Source organism: Cibotium barometz, chromosome 22 (genome assembly GCF_041138505.1).
Source record: "Cibotium barometz isolate CiBa-2024 chromosome 22, ASM4113850v1, whole genome shotgun sequence".
Classification (NCBI taxonomy): Eukaryota; Viridiplantae; Streptophyta; class Polypodiopsida; order Cyatheales; family Cibotiaceae; genus Cibotium; species Cibotium barometz.
The window spans coordinates 45,941,509-45,959,051 of NC_141067.1; the positions used below are offsets into that span (position 1 = coordinate 45,941,509).

The 17,543-nt window shown below is 40.0% G+C and overlaps 1 protein-coding gene across 1 annotated transcript in view; it reads left to right on the forward strand.

The window, feature by feature from the left end:
• Positions 1 to 296: 296 nt before the first annotated feature.
• Positions 297 to 17,543, forward strand: part of LOC147626664 (developmental protein SEPALLATA 2-like) — a 75,531-nt gene continuing 58,284 nt past the window's right edge. Inside the window, exon 1 of the mRNA XM_086816844.1 lies at positions 297 to 621. Within this exon, the coding sequence (XP_086672970.1) occupies positions 311 to 621 (311 nt within the window). The 5' untranslated portion in view covers positions 297 to 310. The remainder of the gene's footprint in view (positions 622 to 17,543) is intronic.

Below are 17,543 nucleotides of genomic sequence, written 5' to 3' on the forward strand. Positions count from 1 at the left end.
AGCTCAACAAGGACTTGGGGGTGCCATGCGGGATTGTAGTCAGTGAAGGCTTTGGTGCCTAAAACTTGACCTAGGGGAGCTAGGATGGCTTTGATCCAAGGAGTAAGGTGAATGGGTAAGTTAGGAAGCTCTACCCAAACAGGGTACACTGAAGATTTAGGTCCATCGGGGTTGAAGTCTTTGGACCACCTCATGAAGCAGAAGGGGGTGGTGCCTCGCCATTATTAACCGGAAATCTTGCGCGACCTGCTCTTTTTTTAACACTACCTGCAGCCTGCCGCGCTGCACTTGCAAGATCGGCCAAGCCAAAATGACGTCGTCCCGCACCACTATTTCCCGATCAGCTGCAGCCGCCGACATGGCTCCTCCCCTTCATCTGTTGGTTGATGATCCTGCGCCTGCGGAAAACCGACCATCATCGGGGCCGCTGTCCGCCACCCAGGGCCGCGCCACCAACCCCATCAGTCGAATCGAGAAGCCCATCAACGGCCGGCTCACCTTCTCCAAGCGCCGCAACAGGCTACGAAAGGAGGATTACGAGCTCTCCGTCATCTTCGATGCGGAGGTGGACGTCGCAATGTACTCCGCCACTGGAACGCTCTTCGAGTTCGCCAGCTCCAGGTAGGGGCCTTCGTCTAAGTTCTCCATTGTATAGTGAATTAAAGCTTTACTGCGTTTTCAAGCGTGAAACCAATATTTGGAATCTCAAGATTAGATGAATTAGCTTTGGAGAGTATAAATAAACGGCTTTCTCCTTTCTCCCTTAATAAGTCCCAAGGAAAGGTGCTATCTCTTGTTAAAAATGATATTTTCCAGTGACTATGAAAATGTTTGCATAGCCATAAATTTGCACATCACGTGTCCTGGCTCAAGGTTCGTGAACTCGTGGAGTTTATCAAGATTTTATTCATGAGTAATCTCACTCAAAATATAATTTGGGCCTTAATTTGCGTCTTGATTTTCAGAAGTATAAGGAGTGGACAACTACATATTCAGTTTTTTCAATTAAAAGGGAAGTGCTTTGTTTTGATAGCTTGATATAATTTGAAATGTGATTGTAAGCTTCAATGTGACGAGCTATTCTCATGAATTCATGCATTCATTAAAATTTTGGTCATCATTAGCAAAACACTTGTATAAGAATATGTAGTATATTGCGAATGAGGTGATAGCTCAACTGGTGAAGTTGTTTGCCTAGGACCAAGAGGTCCTGGGTTCAAAACCCCCCTTCTGCTTCCTCGGCAGACCTACGGGTGGATAAATAAGGGCCTACGAGCGGCTATCTATGGGCAGTGAAATTGGGTAACTATGGGACGATCTTGAGCCAAAGGCCACTTGAAAAAGAAAGAAAGAATAGGTAGTATATTATCATTTCTTTGGTCTTGCAACACTAACCTTGACAAAAACACTTTAATACAAATATGTAGCATACTGCAAAGGCACATGAGCTATAAGAACTAGAGTACAAAATGATGTGATGTGTATGAAAAAATTGTATCTCTTCAAAATGGTGATATTATGAGTTGTGGTTTTAAACTCATATGATTAAGTTGATCAAAATGTAATTTGTAATACTCATGATTTCATGCATTCATTAAGAATCAAAATCTTGAACATAAAGAATTAAGGGGTTGCTTAAAATCGTATATAATATTGACATAAATCTTAAAAGAAGGATGTATTATCATTATCATAGGAAATATTTTGTCCACAATTAATTTGACCTTGAAAAATTGACAATAAGTAAACACTTCTATAAGAACATGTAGGGCAGTAGACAGGTGTGTGAGCTGCAGAAACCAACATGGAAAATTTTGTGACGTAGTATACCTTGCAAGAAAATGTTCTTGAGACCATTACTATAATGTTTGCATTTTCTTTATCCTATCAAGGTTATTATCCTATTGTGTGTTCTTTTACTTGAATTTCCTTGCATGTTTTAGAGGAAATTTGAAATTGAAGTGATCTCAATGAGAATTCTTACCATATATAGTTTCTATATTCGACCAAAATACTATGTAACATAGCTTTGCATTTCGATGTATGGATCAATAATCATCTTTGTAAATTAAAAAAAGAAGAAAAGTAACCATGAAGACCAGAACCTCATTTTTTCTCCACCCACCATAGATCTTTCAAAGAGAATTAAAAAGTATGTATAGATGTTTACTGAGGTAAGACTAAGTGAATAAATTGAGAAAATACCGCCATTATCTCACCATTTTTTCACAACAAAAAAAGTGAGATTTCACGGTACACAAAACATGTCTATGTTATGGGCTACCACACCTCCGAGAGAGGGAACTCAATGCATTCACCTTAGGAAGGAGCAATAAAACACAACTGTCGTAGGGCATTTACCAATGCTTTGAACTTGTGTCACTTGTCTCCAAGCTCACTTGAGAAGCTCGAATTCTCCAAGCTCCACCTCCCTGCTTTCACTGTAGAGTTGCTCATACCACCACACAAGGCAATCACTCTCTCTCACTCCTCAATACAAGCATGCAACATACAAGTCTTGATTAAGGAGGATGATAATAACAATTAGCATTAAATAAAACATACTAATACTACAGATGATTGAAAATAGAGACCACACATTGCATTGATTTGATGCCTCTTTAAATAGGTAGAGATACACGCATTAGCTTGGCTCTAATGATGATTAGGTACTAACCTTTTTCATAATTATCTCCATGATTATCTCCACTGCTTTGCTTGATTAGGAGCCAAGAATATCTTGAATGTAGGCGTGTAGCCAAGAATATCTCCAATGTAAGGCGTGTCTTTTGTTGTACATCTATGAGCTTAAACAAGAGTAAAAGGGCCAAGACTAATGCCTCAATAACCTTTGAGATTTGAACTCTACCAAGAGGATGTTCATGTGTGCATACATGTGATGGAGCATATCCAACATCCTGCTTGATCCATACATGGAACATGAAAACATAATGCAATAGCATAGCTCTACATAAAAATGCATGAGTCCTAGGTATTTTCTAATCATAGTGCATCCCTCCAAATCCCCATCATCACTCCATGAAACATAGTGCCTCATGTGCACTATCATGAGTTGGGCATAGAGACCCAACACTCCCATCAATCTCCCCTTTGAGGGCTATATGGCCAAGTGAGAGACAATGTGGGAACAGACATATCACATAACCTACATTATCGGTGGTTAGAGGTGGTTTTACATATGGGAAATGGAGAGTAGTACATGGCTTTTAAAAAGCCCATGATGCCTCTTCATCATCATAAGCCTGGCATTTACATGGTTGCATAGTGCAATGTTTTCTTCAAGTGTAGACGTGCTAGCAATGTTTTCTTCAAGCGTAGACGTGCTAGCAATGTTTGCTGCACCTTTCATGTAGCACTTTTCTACAAGATATCCTAGCTTTCCACATGTTGTGCATTGAAGCTTTGGTTTATCCTTGTGATAACAATTCTTTGCAAGATGGCCAATCCTACCACAATGAGTGCATTGAGGAGGTTTGATATTCTTCTTTTAAGTGACATATGCTTAATCCATCAACTTCTCTTCAGAGGCTTCCTATCGTAGTTGTTTCTTTTTATATTCTTCCATAAGAGAGCACTCCACATCTTGAATTTTAAGATCTGGAACATTCAGAAGTGTAGTTACAATATTATAATATTCTTTAGGCATACTATTTAGCAATAAAGCTATTGCCTTGATATCTTCTAATTGTGTAAGGAGACTTTTCATCTTATTAAGACGATTGGGAAAGGAGTCTCTGGTCTTCATAGTGAGCCTAAAGATTTGTAGCTTCAGATTTATCTTTGAATTCTTTCCACTAGTACCAAAAAGTCTATCAAGAGTTTGCCATGCTATTTTAGCTGACTCTATGTTTGAAATATGATGTAAATATTGATCGCCAAGCCCAAGTGCTAAAATAGCAAGTGCCTTAGTGTCACAGAGTTCCCATTGTGCTTTTCCTTCCCTTATGGTGAGTCTATCATTTTCAGATGTAGTAATTACTTTCCACAAATCTTTCTTTTGAAGGATAAACCTGTGCCTAGTCTGCCAAGTATGAAAATTTTTCCCAGTAAATCTTTCTAACTATGAAGTTTTGGACATGATGGCAAGGTCTTACTTGAGAGACTCTCTTTGAGCAGTGTCTAATGCTGAGGTAGAAAGAGATTAGTTATCCATTACAATTCCATACAAACGCATGTTTGTGGGTGGCAAGAAAATCACCTAAACCAATATATTTGGCATAATTAAAATACCATAGTTTTCTATCGAGCCTTGATTTTAATTTTTTTAATCACTCTTTTCCTCGGCTTAAGAATTTGTTTAGTTGGCTGATTTACCAAAGCTTTAGAGTCAGATGAAATTTGTATGATTTCTTCACATGATCTAGTCAAATCATCAATAATTTAAAGAACATTGCAAAACAGTGTTCAAATACTTGACCTTCAAAGAAAACCACCTTGTATTTTGTTGTCACAGATCCGGTTGAGTTGAGCAGAGCTGAAGGAGATCAATTCACCAAGGCATGACCGTGATGAGCAGATGAGTTTGATTTTTAATAGAGCTTATTACTAAGGCTTATAAACCTTATGAAAATTATTTACTTAAAAGCCTTAATTAAAGGCTTAAGAAAAGTGGCCACATGGCTCGGGTAGCGCTACTAGCAAAGAGCGAAGCTGGCCGTGTGGCTTAGCTCAGGTGTCGGCAGCAGTGTTCTTGATCTCGTCGGTAGCATCTAGTAGGTCTTCGGCCCATGGCGATGGAGTGGAGCATGGATGTGGCAGCGATGGCAAGTGCTCAGAGTCGATAGAATTCTAATGAAGGAATGCACATACCAAATCTTGATTAAGGAGGATGATAATAAAAATTAGCATTAAATGAAAACATAGTAATACTACAGATGAAAATAGATACCACACATTGCATTGATTTGATGCCTCTTTAGATAGGTAGAGATACATGCATTAGCTTTGCTCTAATGAGATGATTAGGTACTAACCTTTTTCATAATTATCTCCATGATTATCTCCACTGCTTGCTTGATTAGGAGCCAAGAATATCTCCAACGTAAGGCATGTCTTTTGTGGTACATCTATGAGCTTTAACAAGAGTAAAAGGGCCAAGACTAATGTCTCAATAACCTTTGAGATTTGAACTCTACCAAGAGGATGTTAATGTGTGCATGTGATGGAGCATATCCAATAAGTATAGAGAAGGCACAAGTGCTAGAGTTCTCTCTGTCTCAAGACAAAAGCAAGAGCTCTCAATAGCACAAAGGGAGATTGTGTCCATTCATTATGAGAAAATGCCTTGTATACAATTGGTCCTTATTCACACTTCGGCGCCCAAAACGTACTTAACTAAGGACTTGGATGGCCAATATCTCATAATGTAAAACTTTTATAGTGCCTTTGCATGACACTTATTAATGTCCTCAAATGGAGGAGCATATTTGTTAATCCAAAATGGGATTAACATCTCCCCCTACTTGATGTAGGTTCTGTCCTCAGAACCTATTACCAAGGTTGAAAGGACTGGTCACTGAACTCGTGATGATAGAAGTTCTGGTATGACTAAAGCCTTTTCAGGGTTCTCATGAATGCAGCGTGTGATATCCAGAACCTACTGTGTCAACCATGTCCTCGAATGTGACATGCATATATGCTGGTAGACACCTTAGGCATGATAATATAACATCATGCCTCTGTTACTTGGTCCTTGATTCATGTCAAACTACTGCAGCTGATCAGCACCATATCCATCATATATTTCTTTGGGTTGATCTCTCAGGACCACGAGCAGTTTTAGGAATCGAACACTAGCCATAATTATCGGGTCTGAGATATGGCGCCATGCTTGTATCCAATTCAGCATCTACTTTCTTTTCTCTCCTATATCTGTAAATGTTGCTTGCATGAAGATGGGGAAGTTATAGCAGACATGTGAATCCCTTTACTTTGCCTCTTAAAATTCCAATGGTGTCCACCTTCTCTTTAGTGGCATGTACAAGGGATCTACTCTTTGTGCTAGTGGTGCACACATATATTGATGGCTATGCTCTCGGATTGTAAGATAATCTTTTCTCCAATCTGGTTGTATTCTGAAATCCTCTAGCTTGGGGTTAGAATCATCTGTGATAATTGTTGTATAACCCCCTTTTATGTGGATTGGATTGGCCTTCCTCCACCTGCGGAAGCACTGCGGAAGCACTAACTGATCATAAATATCACAATCCTTATTTCCAATAGATCTGCCAAATGTGGATTTGCCATCTTGGTGTTCCGTGCCACATTGGACCATAAACTGCCATCTTTTGCCAAACGTAGTATCTCTTCTAATTCTGATCTAGGTGCTTAGAGAAGATATGGTACATAGGGTTGCTTTGTTGGTGTGACATCTGAGTATGCTTTGGGTAGGATCCACTGAGTAGTTACATTAATACCTTGAACATGAGCTTTGGTTTGAGTAGCAGATTCCCGGCTCTTATGAATCCTTCGTACTCTATAGCACACAAGGACTTGAGAATTGTTTCATTAGTAAACAGTTCAATTACATCTTGTGGGGGAGTGTGACTTACCCCTTGAGTTGGCTGTGGTGGAGACGATTAAGCTCCCGTAACTCCTCGAGGGTGAGAGTGTTAGTGGGAAATTCTAAGGGTTGAGAAGGAAGAGTAGAAAAAATACAGTCCGCTTGAGATTTGTCAGTAGGCAAAGGATTTGGATATGGATTAAGTAATTGATTGGCAACATTAGAATATACAGGGTAAGTAGGATTAAGTGAAAAACTTGATGTTTCTTCTTGACCATGTCGTGAATTTGGGGGTGGGTGGTTGGGTTTGTGGAGCTTCATAAAGTCTTGTAGCTCAGTATTATCCTCTGGATTTATGTTGGATACTCAATATGTGTTCTATCAAAAGTATAAAGGACGTTGGTTAAGATGGCTTTTAGATGTTTGTAGATATTATGTTATAGTTTTAGAATACCAGAAGGATGATATAAAGAGGACTCACATAGATTTAAGTGCTAATGAGTATTATATACCTCTAGCCACCCATGGCTTATGATCCATTGATAACTTTGGGCTACAACCTCGTAGTTGGCCGGTGTGTCAGGAATATCATCTAGAACAAACAGGTCTAATTTATCAACACTATTGTCCAGGATTTTGGAGTTTTGTAGCACCCGTCTCACCAACTACAAAGGTTGAGCACAATGGGGTGCAAGGGATAAAAGTAAATATCTTTAGGATGTCAGTTAGTACTAGTCCCCTTGAAAAATTCCCATGATGAGGGTAGGATCATCATCATGTTCTGTGTTTTAATTAATTAGTGTTAGTTCTCCTAGGCTTAGGTCATCAGACAGGTTTATATCATATTGAAGTAAAGAGAGGGTTAGTGTAGACAAAAAGAGAATCAGAGTTTGAGAAGGGTCCTGAGGAGTTACTGCCAAATTGACCTATATGCGAGGCTCGCTCAAGGAGTAGTCACATCTCGCCTATGGGTTCTTGTCGTTGGCTGCATTCTTGTTGCATTTTTTCTTCTGGTTCTAGATCTAGAAGAGGCCTCTACGCCACGTGACTTGGCGCATGTGTCATTAGGTACGGGTTGCAGATCTTCGACTGATGGACCTTTAGATAATTCTCCATCTCTGTGTGGATGTAGTAGGCCCAATCATCCTTCTTTTCCTCATGCACCTTGGCTATTCTATTTAGTGGCACCCTGTTGTACCTGTCTACTGGCTTCATTTGCATTATTAGTGATATTGTCTCGCATGCTTTTTTTATGACTTCATCCCTGATATTCTCATATTTTGATCCATTAGAGTTGCAAGAACTCTTCTTTAACATTGCATATAGGGGCATCTTTTCAAAGTTATGTGTGTGTATTTTTACTGGTGGTGGTAGCTTGAGAGCCTCACGTATTAGATCCTCCATGATCAACACTTGCTCTATGGTGCCATCCACTTTGGTTATTGTCCCCCTCTTGGTGGCCTTGTCGTATGTCTTGATGTACTCTCTGCACATAGCTTTGTGTCAATGTTTTGAGGGAGATTCTCTGCCATCCATTCGAGACCCACCTTCTCCAGCTTGTCTTTGACTTCAGCATCTTCCAAAATTTGGAGGCACTCAGGACTGTGCTACTATAAGGCTACCTTTTCATGCATAGTGTGGATCTCTCTACTGATTATTGCGCCATGGAATGCTTGGGCATACTAACCCAGGTAGCTTAGCTTCGGGCCCCGTGTGGGTCTTTTCTTTTTACTCACTAGAGATCTCGTTGCACTAGCTTGTGTCACCGTGGGTGTCTCTGTGGCTTCTGGGTCAGATGTTGTTGACATCAACATTTGTACATTCAGAAAAAGGTCAGTCTATAGATTGGTGGGGGCATGTACGACACCTTGTTGTTTTCTCTCTCTTTTGTTTTGGGTGTTAAGGTTAATTTTGATGGCAAGTGTGTTAATGGTGTGAGAAATTGAGGGGGTTTAAGTGATGCGACATGACGGGGTCCAAATTCTCGTGATTTGGTTCAACACTGTAAAAGTCAGTTCCATGAACTGGGGTAACTCCGTGAAATGGAATCCCATGAAAGTTAGTTTTGTAACATGGGATAATTCCATGAAATGGAATTCCTTGAAAGTGTAGGCTGTGAAGGCTAACCTCATGAGATGGGGTAAACTTGTGAAATTCAGTTTCGTGAAATGGGATAATTCCGTGAAATGGAATTTTCGTGAAATTGTCTAAGGCCGTGAAAGTGCAGGGCGTGAAAGTCAGTTCCGTGAAATGGGATAATTTCATGAAATGAAATTCTGTGAAATTGTCTAAGGTTGTGAAAGTTCAGGCCATGAAGGGTAATCCTGTAAAATGGGAAAACCCCTGAAATTGCAGGTTTTTGGCTTTGAGTCGTGAACGAGTTTTGAATGCCTTTATTTTCCTTTTCTTTGTATTTGGAGGTATTTGCAACAGTGGCCACTGGGTGGAGTTATGGCACGTATACTATTTTATTACCCTGGAAATAACCTTGTGCCATAGCAAGTCCTTTCGAACCCATTGCTTACGAAAGCTTTATGGAGTGTTGTTTTGTTTGGAGTACCGCCAACTTACCTATGAAGACCATTTCTATCCCTTGTCTCCTCTTTGAACCTTTCTTGTTGATGCCTTATTGACGCCCTTCCTCATCCTTGTAGAGCTGGTTTCCAGGTTGACCCTTAGGCACCCACTGTTGTGTACCCTATGACTTGGGCTATTTTTTGCGTAGGGATTACGAAATTGATGCCTTTTTTGCTACATGAGCTGATGTCACCGTGTTTGGTATTTCTATATCCTCAATCATGGCCTGCTTCCCTGTGTTTATCGGGCTCCATAAGGGTACAAAAATGACATTGTTGCCCTCGTTCAGTAGTGTTGTCCTCTTCTCCCATTTGATATTACAATTATTGGCACAAATCCAAGATCATTCTAGGATCCTTTCCTCCTCCATCGAACCTGCAGAGGCATGACAAACACCTTTCCAACTAAGGAATTATTTCTTATGGAAACATTAATACTTCGAAATCCCTTAGCTTCTGTAGTTGTCAAGTAGTGCACACTTTGTACTTGTGCATTGGTGGTTTCAAGATGCATTTATCTAAGGCTAGCCATGTCTCATATGAGATCAAGTTATGACTTGATCCCGTATCTATCAATACAATGCTTATTCCATGACATTTAGCCATAGAGTGATTCCCACCTTGAGTCATGCTAGCTCAATGTTTAGTTCATCTTTGTCAAGGAGAGTTAGTGAAGCCATATTCATGCAACATTCTCTTCTGGAGTATCTGTTTCTCCCTTGCCTTAGCCTCTTCTTGAGCTTGCTAGATTTTTTCTTTTGCGAGCTCCTTTCATTGTTTTAAAAGATATTCTTGCAAGAGCATCTCATTAGTGGTCTAAAATATTTTTTAAGTTTGCTTTCATTGATGTAGCCCTCTATTTGTACGCCCTCAATTGTCTCAATGTAAGATTCCTCCCCAGCCTTCGAGGTATACAGGAGTAAGAATCTCCCTTTTTGATCTTATAATTATTCCCTCTCTAAAATAAAAGAATGATTCTGTTTAAAAAAAGGAAGACCCTTTCCCTAGAATACTTCTCAGGTGTCCCACCTGTTTTAAGGATTCAGAACAATGAGTTCAGAAGTGAAAATCGGTGTTTTGGATACCAAGGTTTTGGTTTTCATTCGAGTACGGCCCAAAAGAAGTTCTTTATCTCTTGGGGAGTATAAGAAGTTATCCCCCAGATATTGTGATCCTTATATCTGAATTCAATGAAAGTAGGTGACTTAGCCTACAAGTTTCTTTTATCTCCTCATCTCAAAATTCTTAATGCCTTCTATAGAAAAATGTGTCAAACACAAATCATGGAAAGATGGTAAAACTTCAGTGGCAAGTTACCGTTGGCTTCTAGGTTACGCTAGCTCCTTCCTTTATATAAGTCGTAACTTTTACTTGTCGCTCACAGTAATCTTACTCCCATCAATCTCCTTTCTTTCTTAATCTCCTTCATGGCTTGGCAACAAGAACTAGTTTTATCCATGATGATTTCTCACCTTCAAGACGCAAGAGAGTCTGTGAAGAAAGACTTTATAGAACAGTATGAGCGCTCACTTTTTCCTCACCTAGGAACTTCTGTAGCGCAGACCAAATGGCGGACCTATCAAAACATAACTAGGGTAACACCCTGGGGTCAGCAGCACTTTCGTAACAATGTCCGCTTGGCCATGGTTATTGAAGCTTTGGGTTTGGGTCCCCGATACTACTGCGTCATGAGATCAAGGCATCTTGGGTTTTCTGAGCGGGTCTTCTTACTGGCGTGTTTTCTTCCTCATGAGAAGATATGCCTTTACCCCGTTTTTGGCTTACCTCTCAGAGGTCCTTTTGTTGGATCACCTCATACCACTGAGATAGGTGCGGCAATAACCAGCAGAATCATTCCCATAGATGAGTTACCCTATACTTGTGCAGCTTGTGAGGACTGCTTTTGTGACCATATGATGGACGGGCTTATGGAAGTGTAAAGAGTTCTTCTATCTTTACTGTATAAGTTCCGAGAATGAATAAAGTTTAAATCTTGTTCTTATCTTGCCCTCTTTAAGACTTTTCTTGGTGGTTAATCTTGATTAAAATTTTCCTCTAAGTCTCATATTCGTGCATCTTGCGAAATTATCACAAGTTGCGAGATGAGGACATCTCGCGTTTTTTAAGTGGGGTAGAATGTAAGATTCCTCCCCCAACCCCCCTTTTTTTGATGTCTAGTATCTTCCCCTGTAATCAATCACTCTTCAGAAATATAAAGACCTTGTTTCTAACTGTTTTAACCTAGAGAGAGAAAATATTCTAGAGAGAGAATATTCAAATTTTGAATATTTTTGGATAGAAAAATATCTCATATAATTAAGATGAATTCCTCTGAAACAGAAATTCAAAAAGAATTTTCAAATGTGCAATTGGAATTAATTGGAAATAGGTATAGAGAACCTTAGTCTAAGGGTCTAGATTTTCAGAAATCTTTAGACTATGGTCCAATTAAGGTTCCTATGGGCTAATAGCATCAATACATGTGTAGGGAGGAGATAAATCCAATTTGAAAAAAAGAAGATACCCAAAAATGAGTAAATGCTCACATAAGGTGAAGAGTTGAAAATGTACAAGGTTTATTAGTAAAAAACTATGAGCAATATTAAAAATATGAGATATTTTGGGTATCCAAAAATGAGTAAATGCTCACATAAGATGAAGAGTTGAAAATGTACAAGGTTTATTAGTAAAAAAAAAACTATGACACATATGTAAGGAAGAGGAGTTCTTTAAAGGAGGTGCATATTTCACATAAGATGAAGAGTTGAAAATGTACAAGGTTTATTAGTAAAAAACTATGAGCAATATTAAAAATATGAGATATTTTGGGTATCCAAAAAGGAGTAAATGCTCACATAAGATGAAGAGTTGAAAATGTACAAGGTTTATTAGTTTAAAAAACACATATGTAAGGAAGGGGAGTTCTTTAAAGGAGGTGCATATTTCACATAAGATGAAGAGTTGAAAATGTACAAGGTTTATTAATAAAAAAACTATGACACATATGTAAGGAAGGAGAGTTCTTTAAAGGAGGTGCATATTTCACATGTTTGAATGAGTTTTAAACTCATAAAAATTGAGATATTTCATCTCTCCTCTCTCCTCATTCAAGTCTAGTTCCAAAAAGTTAGCTTAACTGACCTAAAAATGGTCAAAAAGTGACCAAACTGACTTGAAAAATTCTAGAATCAGTTTGTTTGGTTAGGAGCTCAAATTTTCCTATAAATAGAAGCCTCCCCTTGTTGAAAAAAATATAATGTCTTATGCTTTGTTACTCTACTCCACCTAAGCCAAAATATATAGTGTCTTATGCTTTGTTACTCTATTCCACCTAAGCCAAAATATATAGTGTCTTATGCTTTGTTACTCTACTCCACCTAAGCCAAAATATATAGTGTCTTATGCTTTGTTACTCTACTCCACCTAAGCCAAAATATATAATGTCTTATGCATTGTTACTCTACTCTACCTAAGCCAAGAACTGTGAATTCTTTAATAATTCACTAGTTTTTGATACTTCTCTCTTTCTTCAATCTCCATTGGTGGCTCCATCAACATACTAAACCAATTGATTGGTTGGGGGCCTCTACCGTGAATAAAGAATCAAGCAAATCATAAGGTAAGTATATTGAATTTTGATCTTTTCTATAATTTCTCAATGATTCTCTCTTCTTAACCCCTCTCAAGCTTGAGAAGCTTAATTGATATGGTTTTTGAAATGCTACTGAAGTTAATTAATTAATGTTAGTAAAGAATTACATAAAATTCTATTTATATTTAATTCTAATGGTCTTTCTCTCTCTCACATAAGAAATGGTCATACTCATGACCCTTTTCAATCCAAATGAAGCTTTTCATAAGGCTTTTCCTTAATCCAAGATTAAGCTATGCTTGAGGCCAAATTAATGGCTTTTTTCTATGCTATCCCTTAGAAAAAATTGAGATTTATCAGTCATAGTAGCGGAGCTATGGCAAAATTTTTATAAAAATTACGCATAAAATAATTTCATTCAAAGCTTAAAAAGAGGACTTCCTACCATATTCTAGGAACTATCATCCTAGATTAATTAAAAGAATTTTATGATACATGGAGATGTGGATGTATGCATGTAGAAGTAGATGTCTAGATGAGGATATAAATAGAGATGTGGATGGATGCATGTAGATGTAGAGGTATAGATGTAGATGAGAATGGAGATGTGGATGTATGCATGTAGAAGTAGATGTATAGATGAGGATGTAAATGGAGATGTGGATGGATGCATGTAGATGTAGAGGTATAGATGTAGATGAGAATGGAGATGTGGATGTATGCATGTAGAAGTAGATGTATAGATGAGGATGTAAATGGAGATGTAGATGGATGCATGTAGATGTAGATGTATAGATGTAGATGTGAATGGAGATGTGGATGTATGCATGTAGATGTAGATGTATGAAGGTGAATGTGAATGTGGATGTGGATGCATGAATGTGCATGTAGATGTGGATGTGAAAATAGATGTATGGATGTAGATATGGATGTATGGATGTGAATATATGATATGTGATGTGAAGAAATCTGAAGTGATGAGATGGAAAATGATGGGATGGGATGAGTATACATATAAATGGAATATGGAATAAGTAATGTAGATTAATGAGGGATAATGTGGAAAAATGAAAGTTAAAATAGAAATTGTATTGTAAACTGTTTGTAAATACTGTTTGTAAATGATTGTTTTATGTCAAGAATGCTGGGGGGAGCATTTTGGCCGTCTTGTGATTAAGGTCGTGATGATAGAGTTGTAACTGCTGACGGAGAGTCAATGAAGGACGTCTCGCGTAGCAAGGTCGGTCGAGGTCTTGACCAGCCTCGGTGCGATTAAAATGGTGAGCTTCCGGTACGGTGGATGAGGGGCCAAGGAAGCGGCCTATGCGTGAAGCGCTAGGTCACCTGCGAAGGATCCTAGAGGGTGCTGACCATACGGTGCTCGGGCTCTGGGTCGCCTAGGATACCCACGCGTGCGTCGAGGAAGATATTGGAACAGAGTTGGAGTTGTTTTCTGAAATCGGGCATGGATCTGGTTGATTGACCTTGCTGGTCTTCAATGGATGAGTCCATGGCTCCTTATATGGATCTGTTGGTTGATCTTGCTGATCTTCAACGAGAGTCCATCTTGATAAGTGATTATATTGCCGAGTATTATGGGCTAGGAACTATCGAAATGGCCCCTGAGCATTCTAGTTGCCAATGATGCCATAGATACTCTGATGAAGGAATGATGGGAAACTAAGAATCAATTGGATAAATTGGAAGATGGTGATCGATGATACTATGGTTTTATTAAAGGATTGTTTTAAACTGGTTGAATCTATGAAAAGGCAATTTCATATTGGGTGTGTGAGTGGTGTGACTAGTTTTATCTTTGCATGAACATCCGGCTAGGGGGCCTTGGAACTCTTTTCCTTGGTACCCGGGACAAAACCTAACCAAATTCTTAATTGGATCCCATCACTACAGTGGTTGGGCGGTTGGCTAACCCATGGGATCGGATGGGGTTAGGCTGGACTGATGGATCCGTAAATCGAGACTCAAACTTTTGTTTTTACGATAGATAAAATAAATCCCGGACAGTAACTGTTCTATGGATAGGAATCAACGTTGTTTTGCAGATGGGGAGCCTTCCAATAGGGCAGCAGGAGCTATTCTCCAAGGTATGTATGGACATGTCACGGTGTCCTTTTGTATGGCTCATTGCCTAAACAACCTGTTGAGATATCGAGCTCTAGTGAGGCGGTGGACACTGGGGGATAGGCCCCGCACTTACACCACTGGCATGGTTGGTGAGATCTTGGGTGATATGCGGCCAGTGGGATGACAGGCTGTGTGACAGCCACTCTAGAGACTGGCATAGTTATAGCGCCAGCTCATTTAGTCGGGTTCACACTATAGAGAACCCGTGTATGTATTTGGTTGAGTACCTTTCATATTGTGTGTACTCTTATTCTTGTATATGGTGTGTTGAGTGTTGAGTAGAGAAGAAGAAGATTTTCAGCCTCTCACCTTGTGTGTTCTCTATTAGGGTTTTGTGAGTGTGAGTGTGTGCTTGCAAGAGCTCAAGCTCTCTTCCCCCTGCATCTTTTCATGGTATCAGAGCCTGGTTCGTGCTAAGGGCTGAGCTGCAAGCAAGAGAACCACAGGAAGCGGTACGAGGGTAAGAGCTTCAACTACTCTTCCCTATTGTGTTGGTGACTACACCCTTGTCGGGAGCTCTACGGGAGGCACCGGCAAACGATCTCCGATTGAGGAGCTTTCTTCGCGGGAGTAAAGCTATAGGGCAACTATACAGTCCTTTGGACTATAATTTTCGGGCCGAAAACGCGTTTTGGGCGCGTTTGGATCTCCGTTTTTCAGAAAGGAGGCGATTTCGAGCACTGCGGGTAAGTCATCGATTCTCTGCAGAACTCTGTTTTAAGAACTGCAGGAAGACAGATTGACTGTGCAGACACTGTGGGTGCTGCAAAGAGGTCTACAGTTGCCATTGGGTGTATGTATGTGCATTGAAGTCACTGGTTGTGACATTTGAGAGTACTGCAGTACCGCTGTGCAGAAAATACTGCAGGTTGTGCAAAAAAAACCAGAGTGCAGTTTCTGGTGAAATTGTGTGTTTGGCAAGATGTCTAATGATGGCATAACACAGATTGTGGCTGAGAAGCTGGATAAGAATAACTTCCATGCTTGGAGGTTCAGGTTGACTAATTTCCTGATGGGAAAAGGCTATTGGGACTACATAGAAGGTGAGCATGAAGAGGCACCGGAGATACCGGATATAAATCCGACTGCTGCAGATGTGAAAGAGTTTAAAGACTGGAACCAAGGAGCCAGGAAGGTTATGTATTGGCTTTCCATTAGTATACAGGACACCATGATTGGGCACATTCAGGATGCCAAGTCCCCCAAGGAGGCGTGGGACACCTTGGTAAAGCTTTATGAAACAAACACCAAGGCACGTAAGATACAGTTGAAGAATGAACTTCACACTGTGGAGAAAAAGAGCATGTCTGTGAATGACTATGCGCTGAAGATAAAGGGTATTGTGGAATCCCTTGCATCTATTGGTGTGTCAGTAGATGACGATGACAAGGTGGAAGTCTGTCTACGTGGTCTCGGGCCACAATACAAGGCGTTCAAGACGTCTATTCAGACTCGAGAAAACATTCCCAACTTTACAGATTTGGTGTCTATGCTGATTATCGAAGAGAAGAACTTGGGTGAAGACCAACAGTCCTCACAAAGCAAAAACAGTTCAGAGCAACAGGCCTTCTACACGAGTTCAGGAAGAGGACGAGGTAGAGGAGGCCGTGGACGCGGTCAAGGAGGTGGCCGAACAGGTAATCAGAATTATGGCCAGCAGCAGCAGCAGCAACAACAGTCCCAGAATCAACAACAACAACAACAACACGCAGGTGGAAGAGGCAAATTCAGAGGCAGGGGGAGTCAAAGAGACCGTGGAAATTGGCAAAGGCAATATAATGACACACGTGAATGCTATTATTGTGGTAAGCCTGGACATGTGCAGTCAGAATGTTATAAGAAGCAGGCTGACATGCAAAATGGGAAAGTGCAGCAAAACAACTATGCATCCTCAAGCAGAAATAATGAGGATAATGAAAGGTTGTTTGTTATGCAGCATGTTGTGAATGCCATGTCTGAAAATGTTGATGCAGCACAAAAAGATAATGTATGGTATGTGGATTCAGGCGCTTCGAACCACATGACGAGTCATGGGGAGTGGTTCAAGGAGATGAAAAACCCGGAAAGACCAGGTTTTGTGGAAACAGGGGATGACACTGCTCATCCAATTGCCCACATTGGAGATGTGCCATTGTCTATGCAGGATGGCAAAGTGAAGTACCTTGCAGATGTACTTCATGTACCGAATATAACAAAGAATCTGGTTTCAGTTGGCCAGATGATTGAGCAGGGTTTGCAGGTTCGGTTTAACCCTGATGGGTGTTATGTTGAAGATTTCAAAGACAAGTGCAGGTTGGTTGCAAAAGGCAACAGAGTGGGCAGAATGTTTACGTTGAATATAGACATGCCTGAAATGAGTGCTGCGATGTTTGCAAATGGTTCAGGAGTTGTTGCAGACACAGACATATGGCATAAAAGAATTGGACATGTAAATGTGCAGAGATTGAAGTCTATGCAAACAAAAGGAATTGTGACAGGGCTGCCAAAATTTAAAGTGGAAGGTATGCAGAAAATATGTGAAGCATGCCAATTTGGGAAGCAAACAAAGCATGTGTTTCCACGTAACAGATATGTGAGCAGAAATGCACTAGATGTTGTGCATTCAGATGTATGGGGTCCTACGAAGACCGTGTCTATGGGAGGCTGCAGGTACTATGTCACTTTCATTGATGACCACACAAGAAAAGTGTGGGTATATTTCATGAAG